The sequence below is a fragment of the Myxine glutinosa genome, chromosome 10, assembly GCF_964187855.1.
Source record: "Myxine glutinosa chromosome 10, kmMyxGlut1.1, whole genome shotgun sequence".
Classification (NCBI taxonomy): Eukaryota; Metazoa; Chordata; class Myxini; order Myxiniformes; family Myxinidae; genus Myxine; species Myxine glutinosa.
Genome location: NC_136270.1, coordinates 20,364,277 through 20,378,301, shown reverse-complemented (window position 1 = coordinate 20,378,301; position 14,025 = coordinate 20,364,277). Strand labels below are relative to the sequence as shown.

The window sequence follows — 14,025 nt, the reverse complement described above, 5'->3', positions numbered from 1 at the left end:
GGAAGTTAGGAGCATTTCAGAAATTACCAACAAGCCACGTAAACTCATCAAGTTTATTATGATTATCATTAAGATTATTATCATTAAGATTATTAATTATTAATTTATTAATTATTATGAATTAATTATCTTATTAATTATTAATTAATTATGGATATGATTATTAATTATTAATATGATTATTAATTATTATCTTATTATTATTAATAATTAATTATTATTAATTAATAATAATTATTATAATTAATAATGATAATTATTAATTAATAATTAATTTATCATTCAATTAATTTATTATTAATTTATCATTATTCATTAATTTATCATTATTAATTAATAATTATTAATAATGATATAAATTATTAATAATGATTATTATTAATTATTAATTATTATATTATGATTATTAATTATTAATTAATTAATTATTATCATTATGATTATTATCATTAAGATTATTATCATTAAGATATTTATTATGATTATCATAATACTTTATTATTATTATTATTATGATTATCATTAATTATCATCAAGCCACGTAAACTACAGCCAAGTGTTTCCACCTTTTGGAGGAAGTTAGCAGCATTTCAGAAACTAGGGCATGCCCGTACTATATCTATATCTAAAATTATATCCCCCCCCTCTATTTACATGAAATGGTTTGGTCCAAAGCGAACGGCTTGCGAGTACGGTGACAATCCCCCCCCCCCTCTATTTACATGAAATGGTTTGGTCCAAAGCGAACGGCTTGCGGAGTTTGGTAAAGAAATCGCCATAGCGTGCACAAACGCGCAGGAAAGCGAAAGAATCGCAAATTAGTTTTAATTAGTTTTAAAACATAGTTTAACGCCAACATAGCGGCAACATAGTTTGCCAACGTGAAATAAATGAATACGCTCTCAAATGTGCCGTCTGAGGCAGAGTCTGTTCGCCACGTTCGGCACACGTGATAACTCGCTGCTCTCTGATTGGTTGAATCGTTTTTTGGACATAGCTCGGTAACTACTTGTCCGATTAATATGAAACCTTGAAAAGGCACATCCTCGGGTCCCCAGCAATATACCTGGCAAGTTTCAAGTATATCGGACCCGTGGTTGTCGAGAAACAGCGGTCACAGACAAACACACAGACATACACACATACACACACACACACACACAGAGATTACTGGAATTATAGATAGATTATCAACAAGCCACGTAAACTCATCCCATGGATGAGACCGACAAATGCTAACAAGGACATGAGAGGAATTTGACTCCAAATTTAGTTTTCCTTAAGAACACGATGAGAAAACATCCAAACAAATGGATTTCGATCTCTACACCAAGCATACGCATAATTCCACCTCCAGGTGAGCACCTGTCACCGCCAATGGCCACCCCCTCGTAAACTCCATCCGTCGTACGAGACATGATATTGTTGAGCTCGTTGGACATGCCACCTGAGCGAGACACGTAACCCACACTGCCTGGCCGATAGAGTTTGGACGAGAGGATGTTGTCAAGCATCCCACCGGTATTCCCGATTTTGAAGCAGCCTGGCTTAATGCCACCGACCTAGAGATGAACACATGTGGGTTAAGGAATAAATAAATAAGGAAATGAATAAAAGCAGACAAGATAAGGGAAAGGAAAAAGTGTAAAGTATAAGTGTTTTGGCAGCGAGGGAAAGAGAAAACAAGAACTCACAGTGGATGGGCCAATGATGATGACTCCTTTCTCCTTGGCCAGCTTGATAAGCTTCCTTGTGTCGGCCTCAGGGATTCCCTCAGCAATTATGGCAATGGTGCGGATCTAAGCAAAGATGGACGAATGCAAGCTTCCTTTGGATCACATAATACAAAAGACATAATATTCCCCATTTCAAGAAAAACATTATAGGTGGAGGTTATGGAGGTTATGTTTTCACCCCTGTCTGTCTGTCTGTCTGTCTGTGGACAAGATATCTCAAAAAGTTATGGACGGATTTGGACGAAACTTGGTGGATCGGTTGGGTGTGTGACAAGGACAAATCCATTCGATTTTGGTAAAGATCTGTATCTAGATAGAATAATTTAAGTGATTCTTCACCATTGAGAGACAGGGCAAAAAACTATATATAGCAGGATATCTCAAAAAGTTGTGGATATGGACGGATTTGGACGAAACCTGGTGGAGAGGTTGTGTGCGTGACAAGGAAGAATCCATTAGATTTTTGTGAAGATCCGGATCCGGATCCGGCTAGTAGAATATTTTAATTGATTCTTCACCATTGAGAGATAGGGCTAAAACCGATATATAGCAGGATATCTCAAAAAGTTATGGACGTATTTGGACGAAACTTGGTGGACCGGTTGGGTATGTGACAAGGACAAATCCATCAGATTTTTGTGAAGATCTGTATCTAGATAGAAGAATTTGAGTAATTCTTCACCATAGAAAGATAGGGCCAAAAACGATACATAGCAGGATATCGCAAAAAGTTATGGAAATGTTCTGACATGGACGAGTCATGACAAAACCAGGTGCATAAATTGGTTCGGTGACAAGAACAAGCTGATTAGATTTTGGTTCAGGTCTGGATCCAGATACAACCCATCAGTGGGATGAATGAATGAATGAATGAATGATCGTTTTAAGGCCATTTTCCCCGCTAGAGCGGGGGTTAGCCTTGCGGGCCCCATGACAATCATGGTTCCCTGTTTGAGGCAATGTTTTTATGGCCGGATGCCCTTCCTGACGCCAACCCTTGGTCGCCTCTTACGATGCGCAGGGAAACGGTGTACCTATTCTAAACCGGGGTACACACCGTGATCATTCACGGTGTGTACCCCGGGTACACAACGGGATACGAAACGTAAACTGTTCACCTGGCGGAGGTATGCTCTCTACTGAGTGCCATTCTAGTTAATAAAGCGTTGGATATTGTGAATAAATAGGAACCATGGTTAATAAGAAAATAAATTTGTCCCTCGAATTGCTGTGATGTCAGCATTGGGCATAAGGGGGAGTACATTAGTACCAGTCTTCTTTATTCTTATACAACACTAGCCGAAAGCACCCAGTGTTGCCCGGGTTATTTTTGAATGAATTTACTACGATAATTCAGCTTTTACTCGCGGCCGTAGAAGATTGACTAATACAATTCAGCTCAGCTTTTAATTGCGAAATGGGCCCAGCCCAGCCGATGCGGCCTCGACCGGCCTCGCCACCTAGCCTATAACCTTCCCGGGGCCCGTCCCGACATTTTTGGTTCTTTTTGAATGAATTTATTACCATAATTCAGCTTTTACTCACGGCCGTAGAAGATTGACTACTATAATTCAGCTCAGCTTTTAATTGCGAAATGGGAAATTGTCCATTTTGAAACATTTCCAGAATTGAAACAAGGCCATTTTCCCTGCGAGAGCGGGGGTTAGCCTTGCGGTCCCCATGACAATCTTCTCCATTTTGCCCTATAAATAAGTCGAATAAAAATTATTCACAAGATTTAATCATGCCGTCCGCACCCGCACTACGTGCATCCCTGAAGCCGTTCCTGTGGTAATTTTGTGTTATATAATCATCTGATTTCCATCGGCTTTGTTACTAATGATGCGATCCGCATGCGTCTTTTGTTACCTTTTCCACAACAGAGTAAAATATGTAATTGATTCACTCATGATTAAAACTGTACGACCACACGGGGCAGATAGAAAGTGTCAGATTGTATCAAAATTAGCGTTATGTAATTTTTGAACAGGCCCATATTGGGGTAAAAAAAATCCGTGGCCGTGTGACGAATCAGCTCGTTCTGATACACCATGGAGGAGGGTGACATGGATGAGGGGTGTCAAGTTGATCTTTTAACCCCAATCGGCCCCGTTAACGGATTTTGTCACAGGTTGCGACCACAGTGCGGTCAATCTTTTTGGATTTAGTAACACCGACTCGAAAGTTATACCATGTTACTTCCACAAGATTCATGTATACCATGTGGTATAAACTAGACACAAGCAAGAGGGGACATCTGAGATAAAGAGAAAGGGGGAGAAGAAAAGAGATAAGCGAAGGCAAGGCATTGTGGGAGGAGAATCATATTGGACCTCAACAATTATTTGTAAAAACGACAGTAAGGTATGTACTAGGTTTTCATGCAAGCAAACTTCCATCTCCCTCGCTTCCTATTTGTTCATCAAATTTGTTTTTTTATTATACAAGGGTCTAAACTCATGGAAGAGTTGAACGACGAAGGGCAACAGGATCCGAAACTACAAATGGGTATGGGTGTATGGACGTACACAAAGGAATAATGTAAAAACAAGAAAAACGTCCCAGGGAGGAACAGAATGGGAAAGAATGTGTGCAGAATTGATCGTTTATTTTGTAATACAAAGTCGAGGCTCATGGAAGAGACAACACAGAACGGGTCAGGACGCAACATAACAAAAGGAGCATCAGAGAGAGAGGAGAAACACCTACAGCAGGGCTGAAGGATAAAGTACAGTGCATTCAGAAAGTATTCAGACACCTTCACTTTTTTCACTTTTTTCACATTTTGTTATGTTGCAGCCTTTTGCTGAAATCGTTTAAATTCATCTTTTCCCTCATCAATCTACACTCAATACCCCATAATGACAAAGAGAAAACAGGATTTTAGAAAGTTTTGCAAATTCATTAAAAAGAAAAAACTGAAATATCACATTGACATAAGTATTCAGACCCTTTGCTATGACACTTGAAATTTAGCTCAGGTGCCTCCCATTTCTCTTGATCATCTTTGAGATGTTTCCACACCTTGATTGGAGTCCACCTGTGGTAAATTCAATTGATTGGACATGATTTGGAAAGGCACACACCTGTCTATGTAAGGTCTCACAGCTGTCAATGCATATCAGAGCAAAAACCAAGCCATGAGGTCGAAGGAACTGCCTGCAGAGCTGAGAGACAGGATTGTGTCGAGGAACAGATCTGGGGAAGCCCACAAAAAAAAAGTTCTGCTGCATTGAAGGTTCCCAAGAGCACAGTGGCCTCCATAATTCTTAAATGGAAGTTTGGAACAACCAGGACTCTTCCTAGAGCTGGCCGCCCGGCCAAACGGAGCAATCGGGGGAGAAGGGCCTTGGTAAGAGAGGTGACCAAGAACCCGATAGTCACTCTGGCTGAGCTCCAAAGATCCTGTGTGGAGATGGGAGAAACTTCCAGAAGGACAACAATCACTGCAACACTCCACCGATCTGGGCTTTATGGCAGAGTGGCCAGACGGAAGCCTCTCCTCAGTGAAAGACACATGAAAGCCCGTTTGGAGTTTACAAAAAAGCACCTAAAGGACTCTCAGACTGTGAGAAACAAGATTCTGTGGGCTTTCATGTGTCTTTCACTGAGGAGAGGCTTCCGTCTGGCCAATCTGCCATAAAGCCCAGATCGGTGGAGTGTTGCAGTGATGGTTGTCCTTCTGGAGGTTTCTCCCATCTCCACACAGGATCTCTGGAGCTCAGCCAGAGTGACCTCCGGGTTCTTGGTCACCTCTCTTACCAAGGCCCTTCTCGCCCGATTGCTCCGTTTGGCCGGGCGGCCAGCTCTAGGAAGAGTCCTGGTTGTTCCAAACTTCTTCCATTTAAGAATTATGGAGGCCACTGTGCTCTTGGGAACCTTCAATGCAGCAGAATTTTTTTTTGTCGGCTTCCCCAAATCTGTGCCTCGACACAATCCTGTCTCTGAGCTCTGCAGGCAGTTCCTTCGACCTCATGGCTTGGTTTTTGCTCTGATATGCATTGTCAGCTGTGAAACCTTATATAGACAGGTGTGTGCCTTTACAAATCATGTCCAATCAATTGAATTTACCACAGGTGGACTCCAATCAAGGTGTAGAAACATCTCAAAGATGATCAAGAGAAATGGGAGGCACCTGAGCTAAATTTCAAGTGTCATAGCAAAGGGTATGAATACTTATGTAAATGTGATATTTCAGTTTTTTCTTTTTAATAAATTTGCAAAACTTTCTAAAATCCTGTTTTCTCTTTGTCATTAGGCAAGATAAAAAAAATGAGTTGGTGATCGTCCTTTTTTCTCAAAAGTTCGGGTAGGGAGGGAGGTTTTTATTTTAATTTTTTATTTTTTTTTCCTACTTTCCATTGAGTTTTGTTGACATGGAAAAATATGAAATAAAGACTCCTTTCTCCTCAAAATGATTTAATTTCTTCATTCATCTCACAGATTTACAGACATTGCCCAAATCTCTATGAAACACAGTGTTTGTGTGATTTTGGATGATGTTGAATGTCCTAGCTGAGCTCGGTAGCGAAAGGGCAAGACACCTGTACATGTATATCCACCATGACATCGGAAAAACAGATAAACACCATGCCCTTGGCACCTTGGCACCCAAGTACAAAAAGCATCATCACGGGCAGCATTCATGAGGACACTAAAAACAGTTGGTCGACTATCGGGTTCCATCCTGTGATCCGTGGCCGTGTCTGCAGCCAACACAAATTTGAGAAATGAGCCAAGAGTCTTTGTCACATCAGAAACTTTGCAAGCTGGTGAAACTTTCGTCATGTCAGTTTTACTGGGGCCGGCGAATACTTTGACAAAAGTACCGCGTGTATCGTCAGGCAATGGCTCCCTATCCCCATCATACTTGCCGTCTGAGAACTCTGCATAGAAGTCCGAGATTGTAACATCCAACTCGATATTGCACGCAAACCAGTCCTTCACCGTCTTGGAAGAGCCCTCACGGGCTATTGATGCGATCACAATAGGCATTTCAAGCCGATTCTATCACGAATCGATACAGATTTCAGCGGGAAAAATCTCACACAATAGCCGCCATGAATGGCTAACGTAAAATGGGTGAAGTTGCCTGAGGCACTTGCGACGCTCTGCGCAGCACGCACTGCGCATGCGGTGCAGAACGGCGCCAAATTTGACTGAAAAGATCGTTTTTGAATGATTTTTTTCAAAATAAAAAATAAAAAAAGTTTCGGGTCGGGTGTGTTTCGTAGGGTCGGGCGGGGACGATCACCAACTCATTTTTTTTATCTTGCCTTATGGGGTATTGAGTGTAGATTGATGAGGGAAAAAATGAATTTAAACGATTTCAGCAAAAGGCTGCCACATAACAAAATGTGAAAAAAGTGAAGGGGTCTGAATACTTTCTGAATGCACTGTATAAAGACAAAGAGGGGATGTGTGGAAGAATGAGGGGAAAGGAGGACATATTTCTCATATTCATTATATTCATTCATATATCCACTGATAGGCCGGATCTGGATTCGGACCTGAACCAAAATCGAATCGGCTTGTTCTCGTCACCGAACCAACTCATCCACCAAGTTTATTCATAACTCGTCCATAACTTTTAAAAATACAGAATCATGTTATTTATCGCTTTTCACCCGATCTCTCAATGGTGAAGAATCACTTAAAAATTAAATAATTCTCATATCCGAATCCATATTCAGATCTTCACCAAAATCAAATTGAATAGTCCCAACATCTCTACCAAATTTCATCCAAATCCGTTTATAACTTTTTGAGATATCCTGCTATGTATCGTTTTTCGTCCCATCTCCCAATGGTGAAGAATCACTTGAATTCTTCTATCTAGAAACAGATATTCACCAAAATCGAATGTATTTGTCCTTGTCACACACCCAATCTCTCCACCGCGTTTCGTCCAAATCCGTCCACAACTTTTTGAGATATCCTGCTCTGTATACTTTTTGGCCCTATCTCCCAATGGTGAAGATTCACTTTTAAAAAATTCTCGTAGCTTGATCCAAATCCGGATCTTCACCAAAATCTAATCAAAATCTAATCAATCACCAAAAGCTACATCTCTGCTAAATTTCGTCCGAATCCGTCCACAACTTTTTGAGATATTTTGTTCACAAACGCACAAACAAACAGACAGACAAACAGACAGACAGGGGTGAAAACATAACCTCCATCCACCTTTGGTGGCAAAGGTAACTAAGGAAGAAAAGGGGTGGACCTGTAGAGAGAGAGGTGTGTGTGTGTGTGGGGGGGGGGGGGGGGGGGGGATTGGTGAGGAAGAGAGAATGGTGGGAGGGTTAATGGGGGTAGAAAAGTTTATGGTTTTGGATGGGGGGAAAGCCAGGTGGTGGTGGACAGCTTTCTTGAAACCCTGAGGGAAGAATGGGACTGAACAGAATGGGAAAGTTGGTTCTATAGGTGAGAGAAAACAGCAACAAATGAGTGGAGGTGGGCAGTAAGCATGGCATTTTTGGAATTTCACCAGAAGGGTATTGTGGGTGGACCCTACAGAAACCTAGGTGCAAGGCCATAAAGGAGGCGGTAGAAGACAGAGACCACTGACCTGTCTGCGATGGCAAAGTGATAGTTTTGTCTCCATTTGTTCCTTATTTCAATCCTGTAAGGATTGTACACTTCTATTCTCCATTGATCTGCCCTTCCGTGAACCTAGAGCTCGAAATCAACCACCCCACCTCCATACCCAAGTGATGGCTATCCCACTTTAACACAATGTGCTGCAAAATGAATATGGTGGCAAATAAGACAAGCGAGAGAATTAGCAAATAAGAAAAGTCAAATTTCTGGGAAAATCAAACAAGCCTATCGACATCGTCAGACAATAATTGTCGGCCTCGTATCGTTATATGATTGTCTGTTATGTACCGCCATATTAAAAAATGACTTGGGGGGGGGGGGGGGGGGGAAGGGGATGGGAGGAGGAGGAACACGTTTTTGATGAATCAGGAATATTACGAATTATGTCCTACATGTTTAGATAAACACGATAAATAAGACTGAAGGTGTACAAAACGCTTGCACTTGGATGAGAAAAGTTTGTTTCCATCATGTGTACATCAAAAGAGGATTGACGAGAAGAGGAAGAAGTTCAAAGAGTGGCAGAAGGCGAAGGGTACGGGAGCAGAAACAGCAGAGCATGAAAGTTGTAAGGCAGCCAGGAAGGCTGCAAAGAAAGAGGTAGCAAAGGCGCAGGAGGCATGTAGGAAAATGTTCAGAGAACGCTTGGATTCGGAAGAGGGTCAGAAAGCAGTATTCAGGATTGCAAAGCAGATAGCGAAAGAGAGGTGTGATGTGATGGGGGTGAGTTGCTTGAAGGATGAAGTGGGACAAATCATTGTCGACCCAGATGGAATTAAAGGAAGATGGAAAAGATATATGGAAATGCTGTTGAATACAGAGAATGAATGGGATGGCAACATAGAGAGTAACCCAGTTTTAGGACCGGCAGAGAAGATAACTGAGAAGGAAGTTGAGGAAGCGATAAAAGCAATGAAGAGTGGAAAAGCGGGAGGGCCGACGGGAGTTGTGGGAGATATGTTGAAGGCAGCAGGAAGTTGGGGTGTGAAGAGAATGACAGAGATCTGTAATCTGGTGGTGAAAGAAGGCCGCATTCCAGTGGATTGGGAACTGAGTACCCTCGTCCCTCTATACAAGGGGAAAGGTGACCCTCTGGAGTGTGGCTCGTACCGAGCGATAAAGTTATTGGAGCATGGAATGAAGGTATTGGAAAGGGTGTTGGAGAGGAGGATAAGGAAGAAAGTGAAGATCGACGAAATGCAGTTTGGATTTATGCCAGGAAGAGGAACGACAGATGCGCTTTTCATTGTGAGGCAGTTGCAGGAGAAGTACATGGATAAGAGGAAGAAGTTGTTTTTTGGGTTTGTTGATCTGGAGAAAGCATTCGATAGGGTTCCACGCAAAGTATTGACATGGGCATTGAGGAAGTTAGGAGTGGAGGAATGGTTGATCAGAGTAGTGATGGCAATGTACAAAAGAGCACGCACAGCTGTAAGGACGAAGGACGGGAACAGTGGTGAGTTTGAGGTGAAGGTGGGAGTGCATCAGGGGTCGGTACTAAGTCCACTACTATTTGTAGCTGTGATGGAGGTGCTGGCTCAGACCGTAAAGGAGGGTTTACCGTGGGAGTTGTTGTATGCAGATGATCTGGTGTTGATTGCGGAAAGTATGGATGGACTGAAGGAAAAGATGAACAAGTGGAAGAAATGTATGGAGACAAAAGGTCTGAAGGTGAATATCGGAAAGACAAAGGTGATGGCAAGTGGTAAAGCATGTGGTGAGGTGGAAAGAACTGGGAAGTGGCCGTGTGCTGTGTGCAGGAAGGGTGTCGGAGTGAACTCCATTCAATGTACAATGTGTGCTGAGTGGGTTCATCAAAAATGTAGTGGTCTGAGAGGGTCATTAACCAGTGTGGCAGCTACATTCAAATGTAAGGTGTGCACAGAGGGAGCTGCAGATGGAGGAAATGTTGAGTTGGATCTTGGAGACGGCGTGAAGCTGGAAGGTGTGAAAACATTTTGCTACCTCGGAGACATGCTGAATGGAGAAGGTGGATCAGACTCGGCAACGGTTGCTCGAGTGAGATGTGCATGGAAGAAGTTTCGGGAACTGAGTGACGTGCTGATGAGGAGGAGAGTGTCGCTGAAGCTGAAGGGAAAGGTGTATGCTGCATGTGTGAGAAGTGTTATGATTTATGGGAGCGAGACATGGGTAATGAACGTAGAGCAGCAACGAAGGCTGGAAAGGGTGGAAATGCGAATGGTTCGATGGATGTGCGGAGTATCGTTGAGAGAGAGGAAGACAAATGATGAATTGCGAAAGATGATGGGAATATTGCCTGTGATTGATGCTGTGAAGAGGAACAGGTTGAGATGGTTTGGTCATGTGTTGAGGAAGGAGGAAAGTGACTGGTTGAGAAGAGTGATGGAAGTTAATGTAGAAGGAAGTAGAGGACGGGGAAGACCGAGAAAGACTTGGCTAAAGATGGTGGAAGAAGAAATGCGGGCAAGGGGGTTAACAAGGAGAGATGCAGAAAATAGGGCAAAATGGAGAAGATTGTCATGGGGACCGCAAGGCTAACCCCCGCTCTAGCAGGGAACATGGCCTTAAAATGCATGTTGTGTTGTATGTGTACATCAAAAGTTACACAAGGAGTTCATGGGCACCCTATGCAGGCATCGTTACAAGCATCAGCACAGGGCCCGGTCTCTCTGACAAATGAACAACAGTTACCTGTGGGTATCCCAATGTCTCGACTGTGCTCTGAAAAGCAGAACGATGTGAAGCAAAGCTGATTAGGACGTCCACACCAGGATGTCGGCACATTGCGTGACCCATGTTCTTATAAACCGGGATCAGGATCTCTTTGTGGCCCCAGTAGAATTTCTGCTTGTGGTCTTCCCTAGATGTAAATCAAGAGTAAGGGAGAATCAAGAGGGGAAAAAATAAATAAATTTAATAACCCTCCAGGACCTTCCACTGACAACCACCCACCAAATATACAACACAACATGCATTTTAAGGCCATTTTCCCTGCTAGAGCGGGGGTTAGCCTTGCGGTCCCCATGACAATCTTCTCCATTTTGCCCTATTTTCTGCATCTCTCCTTGTTAACCCCCTTGCCCGCATTTCTTCTTCCACCATCTTTAGCCAAGTCTTTCTCGGTCTTCCCCGTCCTCTACTTCCTTCTACATTAATTTCCATCACTCTTCTCAACCAGTCACTTTCATCCTTCCTCAACACATGACCAAACCATCTCAACCTGTTCCTCTTCACAGCATCAATCACAGGCAATATTCCCATCATCTATCGCAATTCATCATTTGTCTTCCTCTCTCTCAACGATACTTCACACATCCATCGAACCATTCGCATTTCCACCCTTCGTTGCTGCTCTACGTTCATTACCCATGTCTCGCTCCCATAAATCATAACACTTCTCACACATGCAGCATACACCTTTCCCTTCAGCGACACTCTCCTCCTCATCAGCACGCCACTCAGTTCCCGAAACTTATTCCATGCACATCTCACTCGAGCAACCGTTGCCGAGTCTGATCCACCTTCTCCATTCAGCATGTCTCCGAGGCAGCAAAATGTTTTCACACCTTCCAGCTTCACGCCGTCTCCAAGATCCAACTCAACATTTCCTCCATCTGCAGCTCCCTCTGTGCACACCTTACATTTGAATGTAGCTGCCACACTGGTAAATGACCCTCTCAGACCACTACATTTTTGATGAACCCACTCAGCACACATTGTACAATGAATGGAGTTCACTCCGACACCCTTCGTGCACACAGCACACGGCCACTTCCCAGTTCTTTCCACCTCACCACATGCTTTACCACTTGCCATCACCTTCGTTTTTCCGATATTCACCTTCAGACCTTTTGTCTCCATACATTCCTTCCACTTGTTCATCTTTTCCTTCAGTCCATCTATACTTTCCGCAATCAACTCCAGATCATCTGCATACAACAACTCCCACGGTAAACCCTCCTTTACGTTCTGAGCCAGCACCTCCATCACAGCTACAAATAGTAGTGGACTTAGTACCGACCCCTGATGCACTCCCACCTTCACCTCAAACTCACCACTGTTCCCGTCCTTCGTCCTTACAGCTGTGCGCGCTCTTTTGTACATTGCCATCACTACTCTGATCAACCATTCCTCCACTCCTAACTTCCTCAATGCCCATGTCAATGGCATTTGACACCACTCTGATCAACCCACCAAATATGAAAAGTTAAAATTAAAAAGTTGCTCAGAGACCTTTTCTGTCGCAGTTTGGGCAATGTTGGTTTATGTAGATCTGTAAACGGATTTACCGAAAACCTGCAACCTTCCGAGGCCAACATTTCCATATTGTTTCCACAAAGCCTCAGCAAAATCGATTACCCAAGTGGGAGACAACTTACGTGAACGGGTAAACTATAGCCGCCACCGATGGCTGAGGCCGCGAGCAGATGTAGTCAAAGTCGAGCATGCCCTGCACAGCTCGGGACTGCATGCCCCAGAGGATGGACTTTGTGCTGGGACTAAAGAGTGCCGTCTGTTTACCTGCAACAACAATCAAATGATGCTTCGTTTAACGCACCTCTGCTTCTCAAATAAAAAGTTGTACTTTCAGATCCACTCGCCCGAGCACATAGCTTGGTCGCTCCCCCACAACCATTTCACACTTTGCGAATCCAAAATCCGAAACTTATTTGGCAAAACTGGAAAAGGGCATCATTGATGGCAGCAACACAGGGTACTTCCTGCATGGAATGTCTTTAGGCAGGACACAAAGAATCAGCTTCTGCCTAATCTTCTATTTCGTTAAAAAAAAGGAAAAAAAAGAAGATGAATAGGACAATTAAGTGGTTTTGTTACTTGTGAAATTGAAGATTCCTAAATGGAAGATTCCAAAAGAAGTGTGCTGACAATGGCCTGCATGTGAGTCTCCATGCCAAACACGTAGATCGGTATCCCCATGGTATAATCTGTTTTTTTGACGATTTTTCACTATAAAAAAAAAGTTTCTCCAAAGTTGTACGCATGCGATGATCGACATTTTGATTTTGTTGGTGGATGCACTTTCAGGGAATATTTTCACCAAATTTTCAACAAAGTGGTGGGGCGACTTTCAAACACAATTTTCCTTAACTGGTTTCAGAAGAGATTGTTAGATCGCTTAGATCTAACAGATTGAGATTGTTAGAGATTGTTAGATTTTATTCAGCACGAGAATACAAGACCCGTCGCTAATTTAGTGCAGGCAATAAATATCGAGATTCATGAGCGACGCTCGTCTGAAGCAGCTGCAATCGACGTTAGAGCATTTCCCTTGTGCGTCAAATGGTGGTGCATTTTTCCTTTTTTTAATGACTTTTTGTAATTATGTTGTGGGAATTAAGTGTGTGGAAAACTTGCACAAAAATCAGTTTGTGTTTGTTCACATGTACATTAATTAATTAATTATAACAAGTAGAGAGTTCATAGAACACCTTTCCCCGCGCAGTGTTTAGAAAGAAATGACATGGATGGAGTCTACGAGCGGTAAATTGGATTGGTCGAGATGATGTAAAATGCCGTAATATTTTCTCCAAGTCCTACTAAATGAAAGTTTTTTTTTTGAAAGTGTCAAAAAGGTGATTTGTGCTGTACAGTGTTCAAGTATATTATTCAATCGAAATAAAACTAGAGCGAACTCATAGGCGCGCCATCGCAAATCCCTGCGCTTCCCACTTAAAGCAAAGTT

The 14,025-nt window shown here is 42.6% G+C and overlaps 1 protein-coding gene across 7 annotated transcripts in view; it reads right to left on the bottom strand.

Moving 5' to 3' along the window:
* ACLY (ATP citrate lyase) overlaps nt 1-14,025 on the bottom strand; it is a 159,644-nt gene that overhangs the window by 33,245 nt on the left and 112,374 nt on the right. For all 7 annotated transcript variants that reach the window (XM_078785407.1, XM_068127319.2, XM_068127320.2 and 4 more), the window contains 4 exons: nt 12,701-12,842; nt 11,013-11,181; nt 1,695-1,799; nt 1,366-1,562 (listed from right to left, as the gene is read on the bottom strand). In XM_078785407.1, the coding sequence (XP_078641533.1) occupies nt 1,366-1,562; nt 1,695-1,799; nt 11,013-11,181; nt 12,701-12,842 (613 nt within the window). The remainder of the gene's footprint in view (nt 1-1,365; nt 1,563-1,694; nt 1,800-11,012; nt 11,182-12,700; nt 12,843-14,025) is intronic.